General features: G+C 49.4%; 1 protein-coding gene across 1 annotated transcript in view; it reads left to right on the top strand.

Moving 5' to 3' along the window:
• Window positions 1-24: 24 nt before the first annotated feature.
• The window catches only part of BCKDHA (branched chain keto acid dehydrogenase E1 subunit alpha), a 37502-nt gene continuing 22891 nt past the window's right edge, over window positions 25-14635 (top strand). The window contains exons 1-3 of the mRNA XM_073549138.1: window positions 25-164; window positions 6694-6870; window positions 14404-14490. Of these exons, the coding sequence (XP_073405239.1) occupies window positions 96-164; window positions 6694-6870; window positions 14404-14490 (333 nt within the window). The 5' untranslated portion in view covers window positions 25-95. The remainder of the gene's footprint in view (window positions 165-6693; window positions 6871-14403; window positions 14491-14635) is intronic.

Genomic DNA, 14635 nt, shown 5'->3' with positions numbered 1-14635 from the left:
GGATGTTTGCTAAGGTCAGGACTGAGCTTTGTTCTGTAGTAGTGATGGGGACCTGAGGCCTTGTCGGGCAGCAAGAGGGGCAGCCTGGGAACAAGATGGCGGCGCTGAGGACGTTGTGGAGGCTGCGAGCTGCGGCTGGATGGACGGTAACCGGGGGGAGACAGGTAAGGAGACCCTCTAAGCTGCTCCTGTACCCAGGATTTGTCACTGACGGTGTGTAGACGGTATTATTATTGTTTGTGCTATTCATAGCAAAAAAAATGCAGATAATGCAGAATATAATATATATAATGTTCCATCTGTAACTGGGGGGGTGCACAATATAATGTATATAATGTCCCATCTGTAACCGCGGGAGGGGGGCTGCACAATATAATGTATATAATGTCCCGTCTGTAACCTGGGGGGTGCAGAATATAATGTCCCATCTGTAACCGGGGGGGTGCAGAATATAATGTCCCATCTGTAACCGCGGGAGGGGGGCTGCACAATATAATGTATATAATGTCCCATCTGTAACCGCGGGAGGGGGGCTGCACAATATAATGTATATAATGTCCCATCTGTAACCGCGGGAGGGGGGCTGCACAATATAATGTATATAACGTTCCATCTGTAACCGCGGGAGGGGGGGTGCACAATATAATGTATATAATGTTCCATCTGTAACCGCGGGAGGGGGGCTGCACAATATAATGTATATAATGTTCCATCTGTAACCGCGGGAGGGGGGCTGCACAATATAATGTATATAATGTTCCATCTGTAACCGCGGGAGGGGGGCTGCACAATATAATGTTCCATCTGTAACCGCGGGAGGGGGGGTGCACAATATAATGTATATAATGTCCCATCTGTAACCGGGGGGGGGGGTGCGGAATATAACGTCCCGTCTGTAACCGGGGGGGTGCGGAATATAACGTCCCGTCTGTAACCGGGGGGGTGCGGAATATAACGTCCCGTCTGTAACCGGGGGGGTGCGGAATATAACGTCCCGTCTGTAACCGGGGGGGTGCGGAATATAACGTCCCGTCTGTAACCGGGGGGGGGGGGGGGGTGCGGAATATAATGTATATAGTCATATGTTAAAGTTTGGGCACCCCTATTAATGTTAACCTTTTTTCTTTATAACAATTTTGTTTTTTGCAACAGCTATTTCAGTTTCATATATCTAATAACTGATGGACTCGGTTATATTTCTGGATTCAAATGAGGTTTATTGTACTAACAGAAAATGTGCAATCTGCATTTAAACCAAATTTGACCGGTGCAAAAGTATGGGCACACTTTTCAAATCAAGAAAATGATCACTCCTAACTACTTTTTACTGACTTCCTGAAGCACTAAATTGGTTTTGTAACCTCATTGAGCTTTGAACTTCATAGCCAGGTGTATCAAATCATGAGAAAAGGTATTTAAAGTGGCCACTTGCAAGTAGTTCTCCTATTTGATTCTCCTATGAAGAGTGGCATCATGGGCTCCTCAAAACAACTCTCAAATGATCTGAACACAAAGATTATTCAACATAGCTTTTCAGGGGAAGGATACAAAAAGTTGTCTCAGAGATTTAACCTGTCAGTTTCCACTGTGAGGAACATAGTAAGGAAATGGAAGAACACAGGTACAGTTCTTGTTAAGCCCAGAAGTGGCAGGCCAAGAAAAACATCAGAAAGGCAGAGAAGAAGAATGGTGAGAACAGTCAAGGACAATCCACAGACCACCTCCAAAGACCTGCAGCATCATCTTGCTGCAGATGGTGTCACTGTGCATCGGTCAACAATACAGCGCACTTTGCACAAGGAGAAGCTGTATGGGAGAGAGATGCGAAAGAAGCCGTTTCTGCAAGCACGCCACAAACAGAGTTGCCTGAGGTATGCAAAAGCACATTTGGACAAGCCAGTTACATTTTGGAAGAAGGTCCTGTGGACTGATGAAACAAAGATTGAGTTGTTTGGTCATACAAAAAGGCGTTATGCATGGAGGCTAAAAAACACAGCATTCCAAGAAAAACACTTGCTACCCACAGTAAAATTTGGTGGAGGTTCCATCATGCTTTGGGGCTGTGTGGCCAATGCCGGCACCGGGAATCTTGTTAAAGTTGAGGGTCGCATGGATTCAACTCAGTATCAGCAGATTCTTGACAATAATGTGCAAGAATCAGTGACGAAGTTGAAGTTACGCAGGGGATGGATATTTCAGCAAGACAATGATCCAAAACACCGCTCCAAATCTACTCAGGCATTCAATGCAGAGGAACAATTACAATGTTCTGGAATGGCCATTCCAGTCCCCAGACCTAAATATCATTGAACATCTGTGGGATGATTTGAAGCGGGCTGTCCATGCTCGGCGACCATCAAACTTAACTGAACTGGAATTGTTTTGTAAACAGGAATGGTCACAAATACCTTCATCCAGGATCCAGGAACTCATTAATAGCTACAGGAAGCGACTAGAGGCTGTTATTTTTGCAAAAGGAGGATCTACGAAATATTAATGTCACTTTTATGTTGAGGTGCCCATATTTTTGCACGGGTCAAATTTTGTTAAAATGCAGATTGCACATTTTCTGTTAGTACAATAAACCTCAATTGAATCCAGAAATATAACTGAGTCCATCAGTTATTAGATATATGAAACTGAAATAGCTGTTGCAAAAACCAAAATTGTTATAAAGAAAAAAGGTTAACATTAATAGGGGTGCCCAAACTTTAACATATGACTGTATAATGTCCCATCCGTAACCAGGGGGACAGAATATAATGTATATAATGTCCCATCTGTTACCGGGGGAGGGGGGGTGCAGAATATAATGTATATAATGTTCCATCTGTAACCGGGGGGGCAGAATATAGTGTATATAATGTCCCATCTGTAACCGGGCGAGGGGGGGTAGAATATAATGTATACAATGTCCCATCTGTTACCGGGGGAGGGGGGGTAGAATATAATGTATATAATGTCCCATCTGTTACCGGGGGAGGGGGGGTAGAATATAATGTATATAATGACCCATCTGTAACCGGGGGGGGGCAGAACATAATGTATATAATGACCCATCTGTAACCGGGGGGGGGGCAGAACATAATGTATATAATGTCCCATCTGTAACCGGGGGGGGCAGAATATAATGTATATAATGTCCCATCTGTAACTGGGGGGGAGGGCAGAATATAATGTATATAATGTCCCATCTGTAACCGGGGGGGGGGGGGGGGGCAGAATATAATGTATATAATGTCCCATCTGTAACCGGGGGGGGGGCAGAATATAATGTATATAATGTCCCATCTGTAACCGGGGGGAGTAGGATATAATGTCCCATCTGTAACCGGGGGAACTGTGTGTGTGGGGGGCAGTATGAATAGGCGCCCGTCTACACACTGAACGAAAGTCAATTTTTACATTTCCTTCATGGTCAATATATATCCACCAAATTCACCAAAATTCGGATTTTCTAAAATCTGTGAGTTTCGGGAAATTAGAAAAGAAGTGGAATCAGTTGATTGGCTCGTCCTCTGGCAGCAGCTGCTGCCAATGTATTGAGTGCGCTGCTCCGTACAGTGTATGCAATAGGCTGGAGCCAGAACAGTGGACGGGTGTTGGGTGTCTGACCCTCACCGATCTGATGTTGATGACCGATCATAACTTGTACAGACGACTTTGGATTATGTCGACCTCTGTTTCAAGGCTCTTTGTTGGTTCTGGTATTGTGCTATACAGCAGCAACCTACAGACAGTTTAGAAAATCACATTTACATGCTGTTACCCCGTAGGCCGTGCCTGTAAAGGCCCCCGTCACACTAAGCGACTTACCAGCGATCCCGACACCGATATCAAGGTGTCAGGATCGCTAGTAAGTCGCTATGTGATCGCTGGTGAGCTGTCACACAGACAGCTTCACCAGCGATCAGCACAGCGATGCCGAGCGCCCGGCATCGCTTGCTATCGCTGTAAAAAATAGAATCAAAATAAAAAATATAGTTATTCTCACCTTCCGACGTCTTGCGCAGCCATCCTGCCTCTCTCCACGCTCCGGTCCCAGTGATCCTTTGCACGAATGACCGCGAGACTTTGTTATCCCGTGAGACCGTGACATCTCGCGGTAATTCTCGCAAAGGATCACTGGGACCGGAGCGTGGAGAGAGGCAGGATGGCTGAACGCGACGTCGGAAGGTGAGAATAACTATATTTTTTATTTTTATTTTTTTTATTTTTTACAGCTGATCGCTGGTCTCCCGCCTGTCACACACAGCGATGCGTGCTGGCCAGCGGGAGACCAGCGACCAAAGAAATGTCCAGAGGTTTCTTCCAGCGATCAGCGATACCGGCAGGGGGGCCGCTCGCTGATCGCTGTCACACACAGTAATCTCGCTGGTGAGATCGCTGTTACGTCACAAAAGTTGTGACTCAGCAGCGATCTCGCTACCGAGATCGCTTAGTGAGACGGGGCCTTAAGACTCGTTATACCGGGGGGTGGGGGGTGTTGGGGGTCTCCAGGTTTCCACAAAGAGAACCAGTATCTTCTCAGATCTACAAATCAGTCAGAGACAAACACACCCCTCCGATCTCACGTACTTATGTGATAAAACTTTCGAAAACTGCAAACTTGACATTTTTGTAACATTTCTGACATTTTTATGAATAAATGCAGAAAATATCAACATATTTACCATTATTATATAAAGTACATCAGGCTTCTAAGACTGGGGTCACACTTGCGACTGCCATGCGAGAAACTCACGCGAGTCTCTCACATCAATACCCAGCACTGCCGCCGGCACTCGGGACCGGACTGTGCGGCTGCATGTATTTCTATGAAGCTGAGCGCTCCGGTCCCGAGTGCCGGCGGCAGTGCTGGGTATTTTCTCGCACTGCAGTCGCAAGTGTGACCCCGACCTAACAGTCAGTCCGGACATCGTGCAGGGTGCGCATACTTTATTTTTTCCTGTTTAGTGTTAGTGTTTCTGTCAAGGGCTTGGTTTCCCAGAGGTCTGGGGGTGCTGTGCTTTCATCAGGATCCTCACCCCCATGTGTGTCCGGACTGACTGAGGGTCTCCTGACCTGAATTTATCAACCTCATGTTTGTTTACGAGACAGACAAGTTGGGATCCGGACATCATGGCGAGAGCGGTGTATGGCAGCGGTGCGATATTGGCCTTATGCTGAGGTTATGATGAGCTCCAGAGCAGAGAGGAGTACACAGAGATCTATTCCATGCCCTTCTAGCTAAGGACTTCATACTTTTCCTGTGATCATCTAGAATCTCTGACCTGGTTCATGGAAGACGTTTGCAGGCTGAGGGTTGTAGTACGTCATGGTGGTATTGCACATGACCAGCTGTACAGCCCAGTGTGGGGCGGCAGTCACAGGGTGACATTGTGTGCTACAGCTGCTGGCACCCTGAGGAAGGTCAGTGACTGATAAGGAGGCTCGCCGCAGATCTCCGTGATGACTGGCTGCTCAGAGGGGCGTGAGGACTTACAATTCCTGATCCCCGGCCTCCATACACAATGACGCTGCACAGGGATCTATAGGCACAAGTGTGATGACATCTGACCTTCCTTACAGGGAGGGGAAAAGTAACTAGAAAGTGATTCCGTTATAATTAGTGCGGGTCTGACGTCAAGGATCCCAACCGATCTTGATGATTCGCTGCTTTGTTTACCTTTGTACAGCGGACACCCAGCCAGAACTGCAGCTCAGTTATAGTCACGTGAGCACAGTGGGGTCTTGCAGGCTCACGTAAGAGGTGGGCCATTTGATCCCACCCTTGTTATGGAGGCAGTTTACCGAAGACGTCTGTCACTGTCTTCCACTAAAGCCTGGAAGATATAAATAACAACCAAAGCTCCTTTGTAGCAACCGGTGGGAAATCTCGGCACCCAGAGACCCATAACATTGACCTGTTGGCCTTCCAAGTAGCAAAATGCCAATTAAAGGGGTTGTCCACCTTTTGGGGACTTTTTTTTGCTACTTGCGTACATTTTAGGGCTAAAAATATTTTTTGCAATTGGGTTTCAGTAAAAGACGTTGCACTGTTTGCCTTCTGCTGTCTCTTGCTGCTTGCAGAATGAGTTAACTGAGAATCCATCAGTGATCTCGTTCTAACAGTCTGATGGGAAATTTCTTGTCTGTCTTCTTCTGAGCTCCTCTTATGACCACCTCATAGATGAATGTGCAGGGAAATGGGGTGTAAAAGACAAACAATGCAAATTGTATGATACCCTATTGCAAAAAAAAAACCTTTAAGCCCCCAAGTACATTTATTTAAAGGGAACCTGTCACATGAAAAAAAAAAAAACACTATTAATCTGCAGATATGGGGTTAATCAGTAGGTTAGTCGCGTTTTAAACCTGCTCGTCGCCCGCACTTAATTTCCCCCTGGCAGTGGGGGTCTAACTTTATGCCTCCCTGCAGCATTCAGCTTCCAGTCATCGGGAGGCGCCAGCGCGGGTTCAGTCCCCGCTCGTTATATAGTGAGTAAGCGGCTGTAATAGCACCCTGGGTTTGACTGACAGCCGACCCTAAACATGACTTCAGGGTGGGATCGTATAATTTTCCCCAAAGCTTTTGAATGTGGGCCATAGGAGAACAAGGACGAAGTTCAGGAGGAGCGGCCATAACATCTAGATGTGTTGTCGCTGTCAGGTTTGGGCAGATTTTGACCTTTCTGTGCTTTCATCTTCCAGGCCGTCCGCTCTTGCAGCGAGTTCACACCACTGGAAGAAAAGCCTCAGTTTCCTGGAGCGTCTGCCGACTTTGTGGACACATTGGAGTTCATCCAGCCCAATGTCATCTCCGGGATCCCCATCTACAGGGTGATGGACCGTCAGGGGCAGATTGTCAACCCCAGTGAAGACCCCAATGTAAGTGTGCTGTATCGCGCAGTAGGTCGTCCCGTGTCCTGATTGTGCCTTTTTAATCAAAGACATAAGTAGGAGCCACAGATGTTACATGGGCATTTCATGTACAGTCATGGCCAAAAGTTTAGAGAATTACACAAATATTAATTTTTACAAAGTCTACTGCTTCATTTTTTCTAATGGCAATTTGCATATACTCCAGAATGTTATAAAGAGTGATCAGCTTAACAGCAATTACTTGCAAAGTCAATATTTGCCTAGAAAATGAACTTTCTCGGTCGCCTTATTGGGGGACACAGAGACCATGGGTGTATGCTGCTGCCACTAGGAGGCTGACACTATGCACAAAAAAAGTTAGCTCCTCCTCCGCAGTGTACACCCCACCGACCGGCAGGGAATTCCCCAGTTTAGCTTAGTGTCAGTAGGAGGTGGACACGGGTCTTTCATTAGACCCATATCTACCTCAGTGTGCATCGTTCCTTTTCAGGTTTCCGGAGGGATACAGTGTGAAGAGTCACAACTGTACTCCCACAAAGAGACTGAGTACGGCGTGTACTGCCACCCCGTATCCTCATAGCTCTCCGTGCGGACCAGAAGCTTGGCGCAGATGCGGGCCAGCGACGGATGGTCCTTGCCAAACGCCTCCCACCCACTCGCCCACCAGAGCCTGTCGGTCGGAAGAGGCACAGACACGGGAAAGATTAACAGACAGCGTTGGATAAAGAAAGTACCTTTATTGGAGCAGAGGCGCGGCGCACGGAGCAAACCACCGCAAGGATACATTGGAGCGGCACCAAGGCAGCACTGCAGGATGCTGCCCGCGCCTTCAACGGTCGCCGCATTTCACCTAGGCCCCGACTGCGGTGCGGGCCTTGTCTCCCCACCGCCTGTATTCATCGGGGGATTCATCTTCCGGCGCGGTTCTGGCGGCATCTTCGTTGTGTGTGGCCGCTGCAGCGTTGCGGCACTTCCGCGCCGCCCATTGCTGACAGGCGGCCGCCGTCTCTAATTTAGTCCCCGGCTTCATTTTAGGCCTTCGCGCCCGTCGCGGCCACGCCACCCGCCCACTCATAGGCCGGCTGCGCTCCCGCCCGTTCCTAGGCCCTCCCACCGCCTCTCTTGGCCTGTGGCTGGGTAAGGGGGGCGGTTTCCTTTAGTTCAGTTGGCTAACTCCGCCCTTCTTCTTGGCCCTCCTGAACCGCGTTTTTTCATCCACCTCAGGCTGCCGCCATCTTTGCAGCCTGTCAGCCGGAGACGATAGACAGATGTTGTCAGCTATCCCCTGCTGGGGTCCTGCAATTCTCACAAGCCTGGTACAGCGCTTTGGGGGACACCGGACCGTGAGTAGTTCTGCAACTGCAGACTGACACCCTCCTCTGCCTTTCTGTTCCCCAACCTTCCGGCTTTTCTTCAGGGTCCTTCTGTTCCATCTTTATGTCTAACTCTAAGTCTGAGCGTAGCCGGCCACCGGCCCCCACGGGCACTCTAGTCCAGTTCGTCGCATGCCCCTCTTGCAATCGCAGACTTCCCTGACCCCGTTCAGGAGCCATCTATTGTGCCACATGAAAGCAAATTCCCCATCCCTGGCTGGGCCTCGTCTCTTTCACAATCTGTGGCAGACCTCACCAGAGTGTCTCAGTCCCTAGTGGCCGTTCTTGATAGGTTGCCCCTGGACACTTCTGCAGGGTCCAGCAGGTCGCAAGACATTCCATCTTAGCCAGCCAGCAGAAGCCGCAAAAGACCCAGGCAGGATCTCCGGCCGGAATCCTCTCCTGGCCTCACATCCCCACATAGTCCTTCCCAGCAGTCGCCCTCCCGTGCCTCCTCACCCGAGTCAGGTGAAGCGTTTTTAGTGCTGGATTCGGACCAGGACGCGGACATGAAGGTTACAGTACAGAACCTCATTGCTGCGATTCACCACACCTTCGAAATCTCAGACTCCCCTGCGAAATCCTCAGATCAGGAGGTTTCATTCAGACGGGCAGAAACACCTTCCAGGGTCTTCGCCTCCCACTCTTGAGTTTGGCAAAACTCTTACCAGGGAAAGAGAAAATCCGACCAGGTGCTTTCAAAGAGGGAAGCGCCTCGGCGTGCTGTATCCGTTTGCCAAAGAGCTCACCGATAACTGGTCTGCTTCCCCCTCGGTAGACGCACCCGTGTCCAGACTTTCTAACAACACGGTCCTCCCGATTTCAGGTGTGACGTCGTTACAAGATTCTAATGATAGAATTATAGAATCTTTAGCAAAGTCAGCATTTGAAGTGGCTGCAGCGGTGCTAAGCCCAGCCTTCACTTCACTTGGGTAGCGAAGGCCATAGCCACTTGGGCAGAGGATCTCCGCAAGGGCATCCTAGATAAGGCCCAACCAGGGCATTTGGCTGATCAGGCCAACCAGATCTCCCAAGCAGGGGATTATCTACTCTCTGCCTCCTTGGATGCCGCGTCCTGCGCAGTTCAGGCGTCAAGCAACATGGTGGCAGTCCGACGTACAATTTGGCTCAAAGCTTGGCAGGCGGATTTCTCTTCAAGAAAGTCCCTTTCCAATCTGCCTTTTCAGGGAGCGCGGCTCTTCGGATCCCAGCTGGACCAGATTATTAAGGACGCCACTGGGGGCACGAGTTCCCTCCTCCCTCAGTCCAAGCCTCGCAGACCTCCGCTAAGACGTCAGACTCGGCCCTTTCGGTCTTTCCGCCGCTTCAATACGGCTGAGAACTTCTCTAACCAACAGAGACCGCAGGCATGCCAGGATAGGAAGAAGGTGCCTTTCAGACCCACTCCTTCCTGGCGATCTCACTCCTCCCAGGTCAGATCCTCCAGGTCCAGATCTGGACGGTCCACATCAGCATGTCTATCAACGGACCCCCGGGGGTCCTTCCCAATTAGGAGGTCGACTCTTTTTCTCCAGAGACGTCTGGCTTGCCTCAGTAGAGGACACTTGGGTCAGGGAAGTTGTATCATCAGGATACAAGATAGACTTAGTTTCTTGTCCCCGGGATCGTTTTTTCGAGTCCCGACCTCCAAAGGATCCTGCCTTAGTTCTGGGGTTCTTTGCGTCCATCGCTTTTCTCCTCAATTCCGGAGTGATTGTGCCCGTTCCCGAATCAGAACGTTTCACAGGATTTTATTCAAACCTGTTTGTGGTACCGAAAGAAGCCGGGACAGTTCCCCCATCTTGGGCCTCAAGTTACTCAACTAGAGAGTCCGACTGCGTCACTTCCGAATGGAGTCTCTTCGGTCGGTAATCGCTTCCATGGAGATGCAGGAGTTCATGTGTTCAATAGACATTCAAGATGCCTATCTACATCTTCCCATATTCTCCGGGCATCAGAAGTTCCTACGTTGTGCGATTCGCCAGGAACATTACCAGTTAGTTGCACTGCCGTTCGGTCTCGCCACCGCACCCAGACTATTTACAAAGATCATGGCGGCGTTGATGGCCTTGTTGAGAATCAGAGGTCTCCTTCTCTTTCCGTACCTCGACGACATTCTGATCAAAGCTCCATCCTTTCATCAAGCTCGCCAAAGTCTTACCATCGTCCTCGACACCCTGTCCAATTTCGGGTGGCTCGTCTACAGGAAGAAGCCCTGTCTTGTCCCGACACAACGTCTTGTGTTTCTGGGTCTATTGTTCGACACTCGGCGATCGAGGGTTTTTCCTCCCACAAGAAAAAATTGGCTCTCTGCAGCGGGATGTACGATTGTTGCAGATCATACGACTTCCATCTCTCCGAACAACCATGAAAGTCCTGGGAAAGATGGTGGCGGCAATAAAGGCGGTTCCCTTTGCCCAATTTCACTCCAGTCCTCCCCAACACGCCATCCTGTCTCGGGGGAACAGGTCTGTCCTTTCCCTGGATCATCCATTTTGACTTTCATACCGGGTCAAGCGGTCACTCAACTGGTGGTTGACGTCACCTCTCATCCTCTTGGGTCGGTCTTTTCTTCCCATTCACTGGCAGATTGTAACAACGGATGCCAGCCTCCTCGGCTGGGGTGCAGTGTTCCGCAATCACACTGTTCAGGGTCGATGGTCGACTCAGGAATCAGCTCTGTCGATCAACGTCCTAGAGATACGAGCGATCCATCTGGCTCCCGTCCACTGGGAGAGGCTCCTCAGGGGCCTGCCTGTCCGGATTCAGACAGACAATGCCACAGCGGTGGCATATGTCAACCGCCAAGGAGGGACACGAAGTGTCTCAGCCCTGGCAGAAGTGTCCAAGATTATTCATTGGGCAGAGATTTCCGTTCCGACAATTTCCGCGGTACACATTCCCGGTGTAGACAACTGGGCCGCCGATTTTCTCAGCCGCGAGGGTCTCACGGCGGGAGATTGGTCCCTACCTGGCGTCTCGCCTCAACAGGAAAGTCCCACAGTTTGGTTCCAGGTCTCGAGACCCTCTGGCAGTGGGCGCCGACGCTCTGGCCGTTCCTTGGTCACAGTTTGAACTCCCTATCTGTTCCCTCCCCTGCCTCTTCTTCCCAAGCTGTTGAAGATCAAAGCAGAAGGAATTCCAGTCATTTTCATCGCAGAATTGGCCCAGAAGGTCTTGGTTCGCGGACATTGTCAACCTTCTCGCGGATGCCCCCTGGAAGCTTCCAGACAGGGCAGATCTGCTGTCTCAAGACACGATTTGCCACCCCAATCCTCGGCCGCTCACTTTAATGGCGTGGCTGTTGAGACCAAGGTTTTGAAACGGGCAGGATTCTCCGATCAAGTAATTCATACCATGATCCGAGCCAGAAAGCCATCATCTTCCAAAGTTTATTACTATACTTGGAAGACCTATTTCACTTGGTGTAAGGCCAATGTCATCGCGCCCATGTGTTTTTCGCTCCCTTCTGTTCTGTCGTTTCTTCAGGCAGGGCTGGATGCTGGGCTTGCCCTCAGTTCTTTGAAGGGTCAAGTTTCGGCGCTGTTCATTTTATTTCAGAAGACGGCCTCCCGCCCTCAGGTCAAAATCTTTCTTCAGGGCATGGCTCACACGGCTCCTCCGTACCGAGCACCCGTGGATCCATGGGATCTTAATCTGGTTCTTGAGGTTCTGCAAGGTCCTCCTTTTGAACCTCTCAGGGATGTTTCCCTTTCTCTCCTTTCTTGGAAGGTAGCTTTTCTGGTAGCCATCACTTCCATCCGGCGCCTGTCGGAATTGGCGGCTTTCTTGCCGCTCTCCTTATTTGGTACTTCACCAGGATGAGGTACTTCTGCGGCTTCCGCTCTCTTTCCTTCCGAAGGTGGTGTCCTCTTTTCACCTCAATGAGGATATTGTTCTGCCGTCCTTCTGTCCGAGTCCAGCTCATCCTCGGGAGCGGTCCTTGATCAAGCTGGATCTGGTCAGGGCGATGAGTCTATCTAGCTAGGATGACTTCCTTGCGAAAGACAGTCTTTTCATCATTCCAGATGGGTCGCGGAAAGGTCACCCAGCTTCAAAGGCCACTATTGCTTGCTGGATCAGATCGGCAATTTTGGAGGCCTACCGGGTTAAGCATTGAGTGGCTCCTCCAGGGATCACAGCGCACTCTACCCGGGCAGTGGGTGCCTCCTAGGCGGTACGCCACAGAGCTTCCGCGCTGCAGCTTTGCAAAGCTGCAACCTTGTCTTCGGTTCACATGTTTGTGAAATTCTACTAAGTCCACACCTACGCTTCGGCGGATGCCAGCCTAGGTAGAAGGATTCTGCAGGCTGCAGTGGTGAGTCCGCTGGCCTGATGGAAGTTTGTTTTCCCACCCCAGGGACTGCTTTGGGACGTCCCATGGTCTCTGTGTCCCCCAATAAGGTGACCGAGAAAACAGGATTTTTGGGTTGCTTACCGTAAAATCTGTTTCTCGTAGCCTTCATTGGGGGACACAGCACCCTCCCATGTTCTACAACTCCTGTTCTTGCTTTGGTTGATTGGTTACAGTTGAGTATTGTTCTGTTTTCAATCTATTCTGTTACTTCTCCTACTGCTTTCTCACTAACTGAGGAATTCCCTGCCGGTCGGTGGGGTGTACACTGCGGAGGAGGAGCTAACTTTTTTTGTGCATAGTGTCAGCCTCCTAGTGGCAGCAGCATACACCCATGGTCTCTGTGTCCCCCAATGAAGGCTACGGTAAGCAACCCAAAAATCCTGTTTTATCCCCCAAAACACATTTCAACATCATTGCAGCCCTGCCTTAAAAGGACCAGCTAACATCGTTTCAGTGATTGCTCCATTAACACAGGTGTGGGTGTTGATGAGGACAGGGCTGGTGATCAATCTGTCATGATTAAGTAAGAATGACACCACTGGACACTTTAAAAGGAGGCTGGTGGTTGGCATCATTGTTTCTCTTCTGTTAACCATGGTTATCTCTAAAGAAACACGTGCAGTCATCATTGTACTGCACAAAAATGGCCTAACAGGGAAGAGTATTGCAGCTAGAAAGATTGCACCTCAATCAACAGTCTATCGCATCATCAAGAGAGGTTCCCTTGTTGCCAAAAAGGCTCCAGGGCGCCCAAGAAAGACCAGCAAGCGCCAGGACCGTCTCTTAAAAGTGTTTCAGCTGCGGGATCGGGCTACCAGCAGTGCAGAGCTTGCTCAGGAATGGCAGCAGGCAGGTGTGAGTGCATCTGCACGCACTGTGAGGCGGAGACTCTTGGAGCAAGGCCTGGTCTCAAGGAGGGCAGCAAAGAAGCCACTTCTCTCCAGGAAAAACATCATGGACAGACTGATATTCTGCAAGAGGTACAGGGAGTGGACTGCTGAGGACTGGGGTAAAGTCATTTTCTCTGATGAATCCTCTTTTCGATTGTTTGGGACATCTGGAAAACGGCTTATTCGGAGAAGACCAGGTGAGCGCTACCACCAGTCTTGTCTCATGCCAACTGTCAAGCATCCTGAAACCATTCATGTGTGGGGTTGCTTCTCAGCCAAGGGAATGGGCTCTCTCTCAGTCTTGCCTAAAAACACAGCCATGAATAAAGAATGGTACCAGAATGTCCTCCGAGAACAACTTCTCCCAACCGTCCAAGAGCAGTTTGGTGATCAACAATGCCTTTTTCAACATGATGGAGCACCTTGCCATAAAGCAAAGGTGATAACTAAATGGCTCAGGGAACAAAACATAGAGATTTTGGGACCATGGCCTGGAAACTCCCCAGATCTTAATCCCATTGAGAACTTGTGGTCAATCATCAAGAGACGGGTGGACAAACAAAAACCTTCAAATTCAGACAAAATAAAAGCATTGATTTTGCAAGAATGGACTGCTTTTGCAAGAATGGACTGCTATCAGTCAGGATTTGATCCAGAAGTTGATTGAGAGCATGCCAGGGAGAATTGCTGAGGTCCTGAAGAAGAAGGGTCAACACTGCAAATATTGACTTGCTGCATTAACTCATTCTAACTGTCAATATAACCTTTTGTTACAGAAATATAATTGCAATTATATTATGAGTATGTGATAAAAAATCTGACAAACACATAAAAACCAGAGGGCAGCAGATCATGTGAAAATATAATATTTGTGTCATTCTCTAAACTTTTGGCCATGACTGTATTCATTGTCCTGCAGATTCCTAAGGAGACCGTCCTGAAGTTTTATGAGACCATGACGCTGCTGAACACCATGGACAGGATCCTGTACGAGTCTCAGAGACAGGTGGGTGATTGGTGTCTCACATTTGTGCAGCCCTTGGAAGGTGCTGGTTTTACTTGTGGATACCCTGTCGGTGTAAGGAATTTTCTGGGCAATTGTCCCTGGGGGGAAAAGTAAGTAAATCAAGTGTCCTAAACTTTGTAGTGCC

Source organism: Dendrobates tinctorius, unplaced genomic scaffold (genome assembly GCF_039654945.1).
Source record: "Dendrobates tinctorius isolate UK_male_01 unplaced genomic scaffold, ASM3965494v1 ptg000158l, whole genome shotgun sequence".
NCBI lineage: Eukaryota > Metazoa > Chordata > Amphibia > Anura > Dendrobatidae > Dendrobates > Dendrobates tinctorius.
This window is presented reverse-complemented; position numbering and strand designations above follow the sequence as displayed.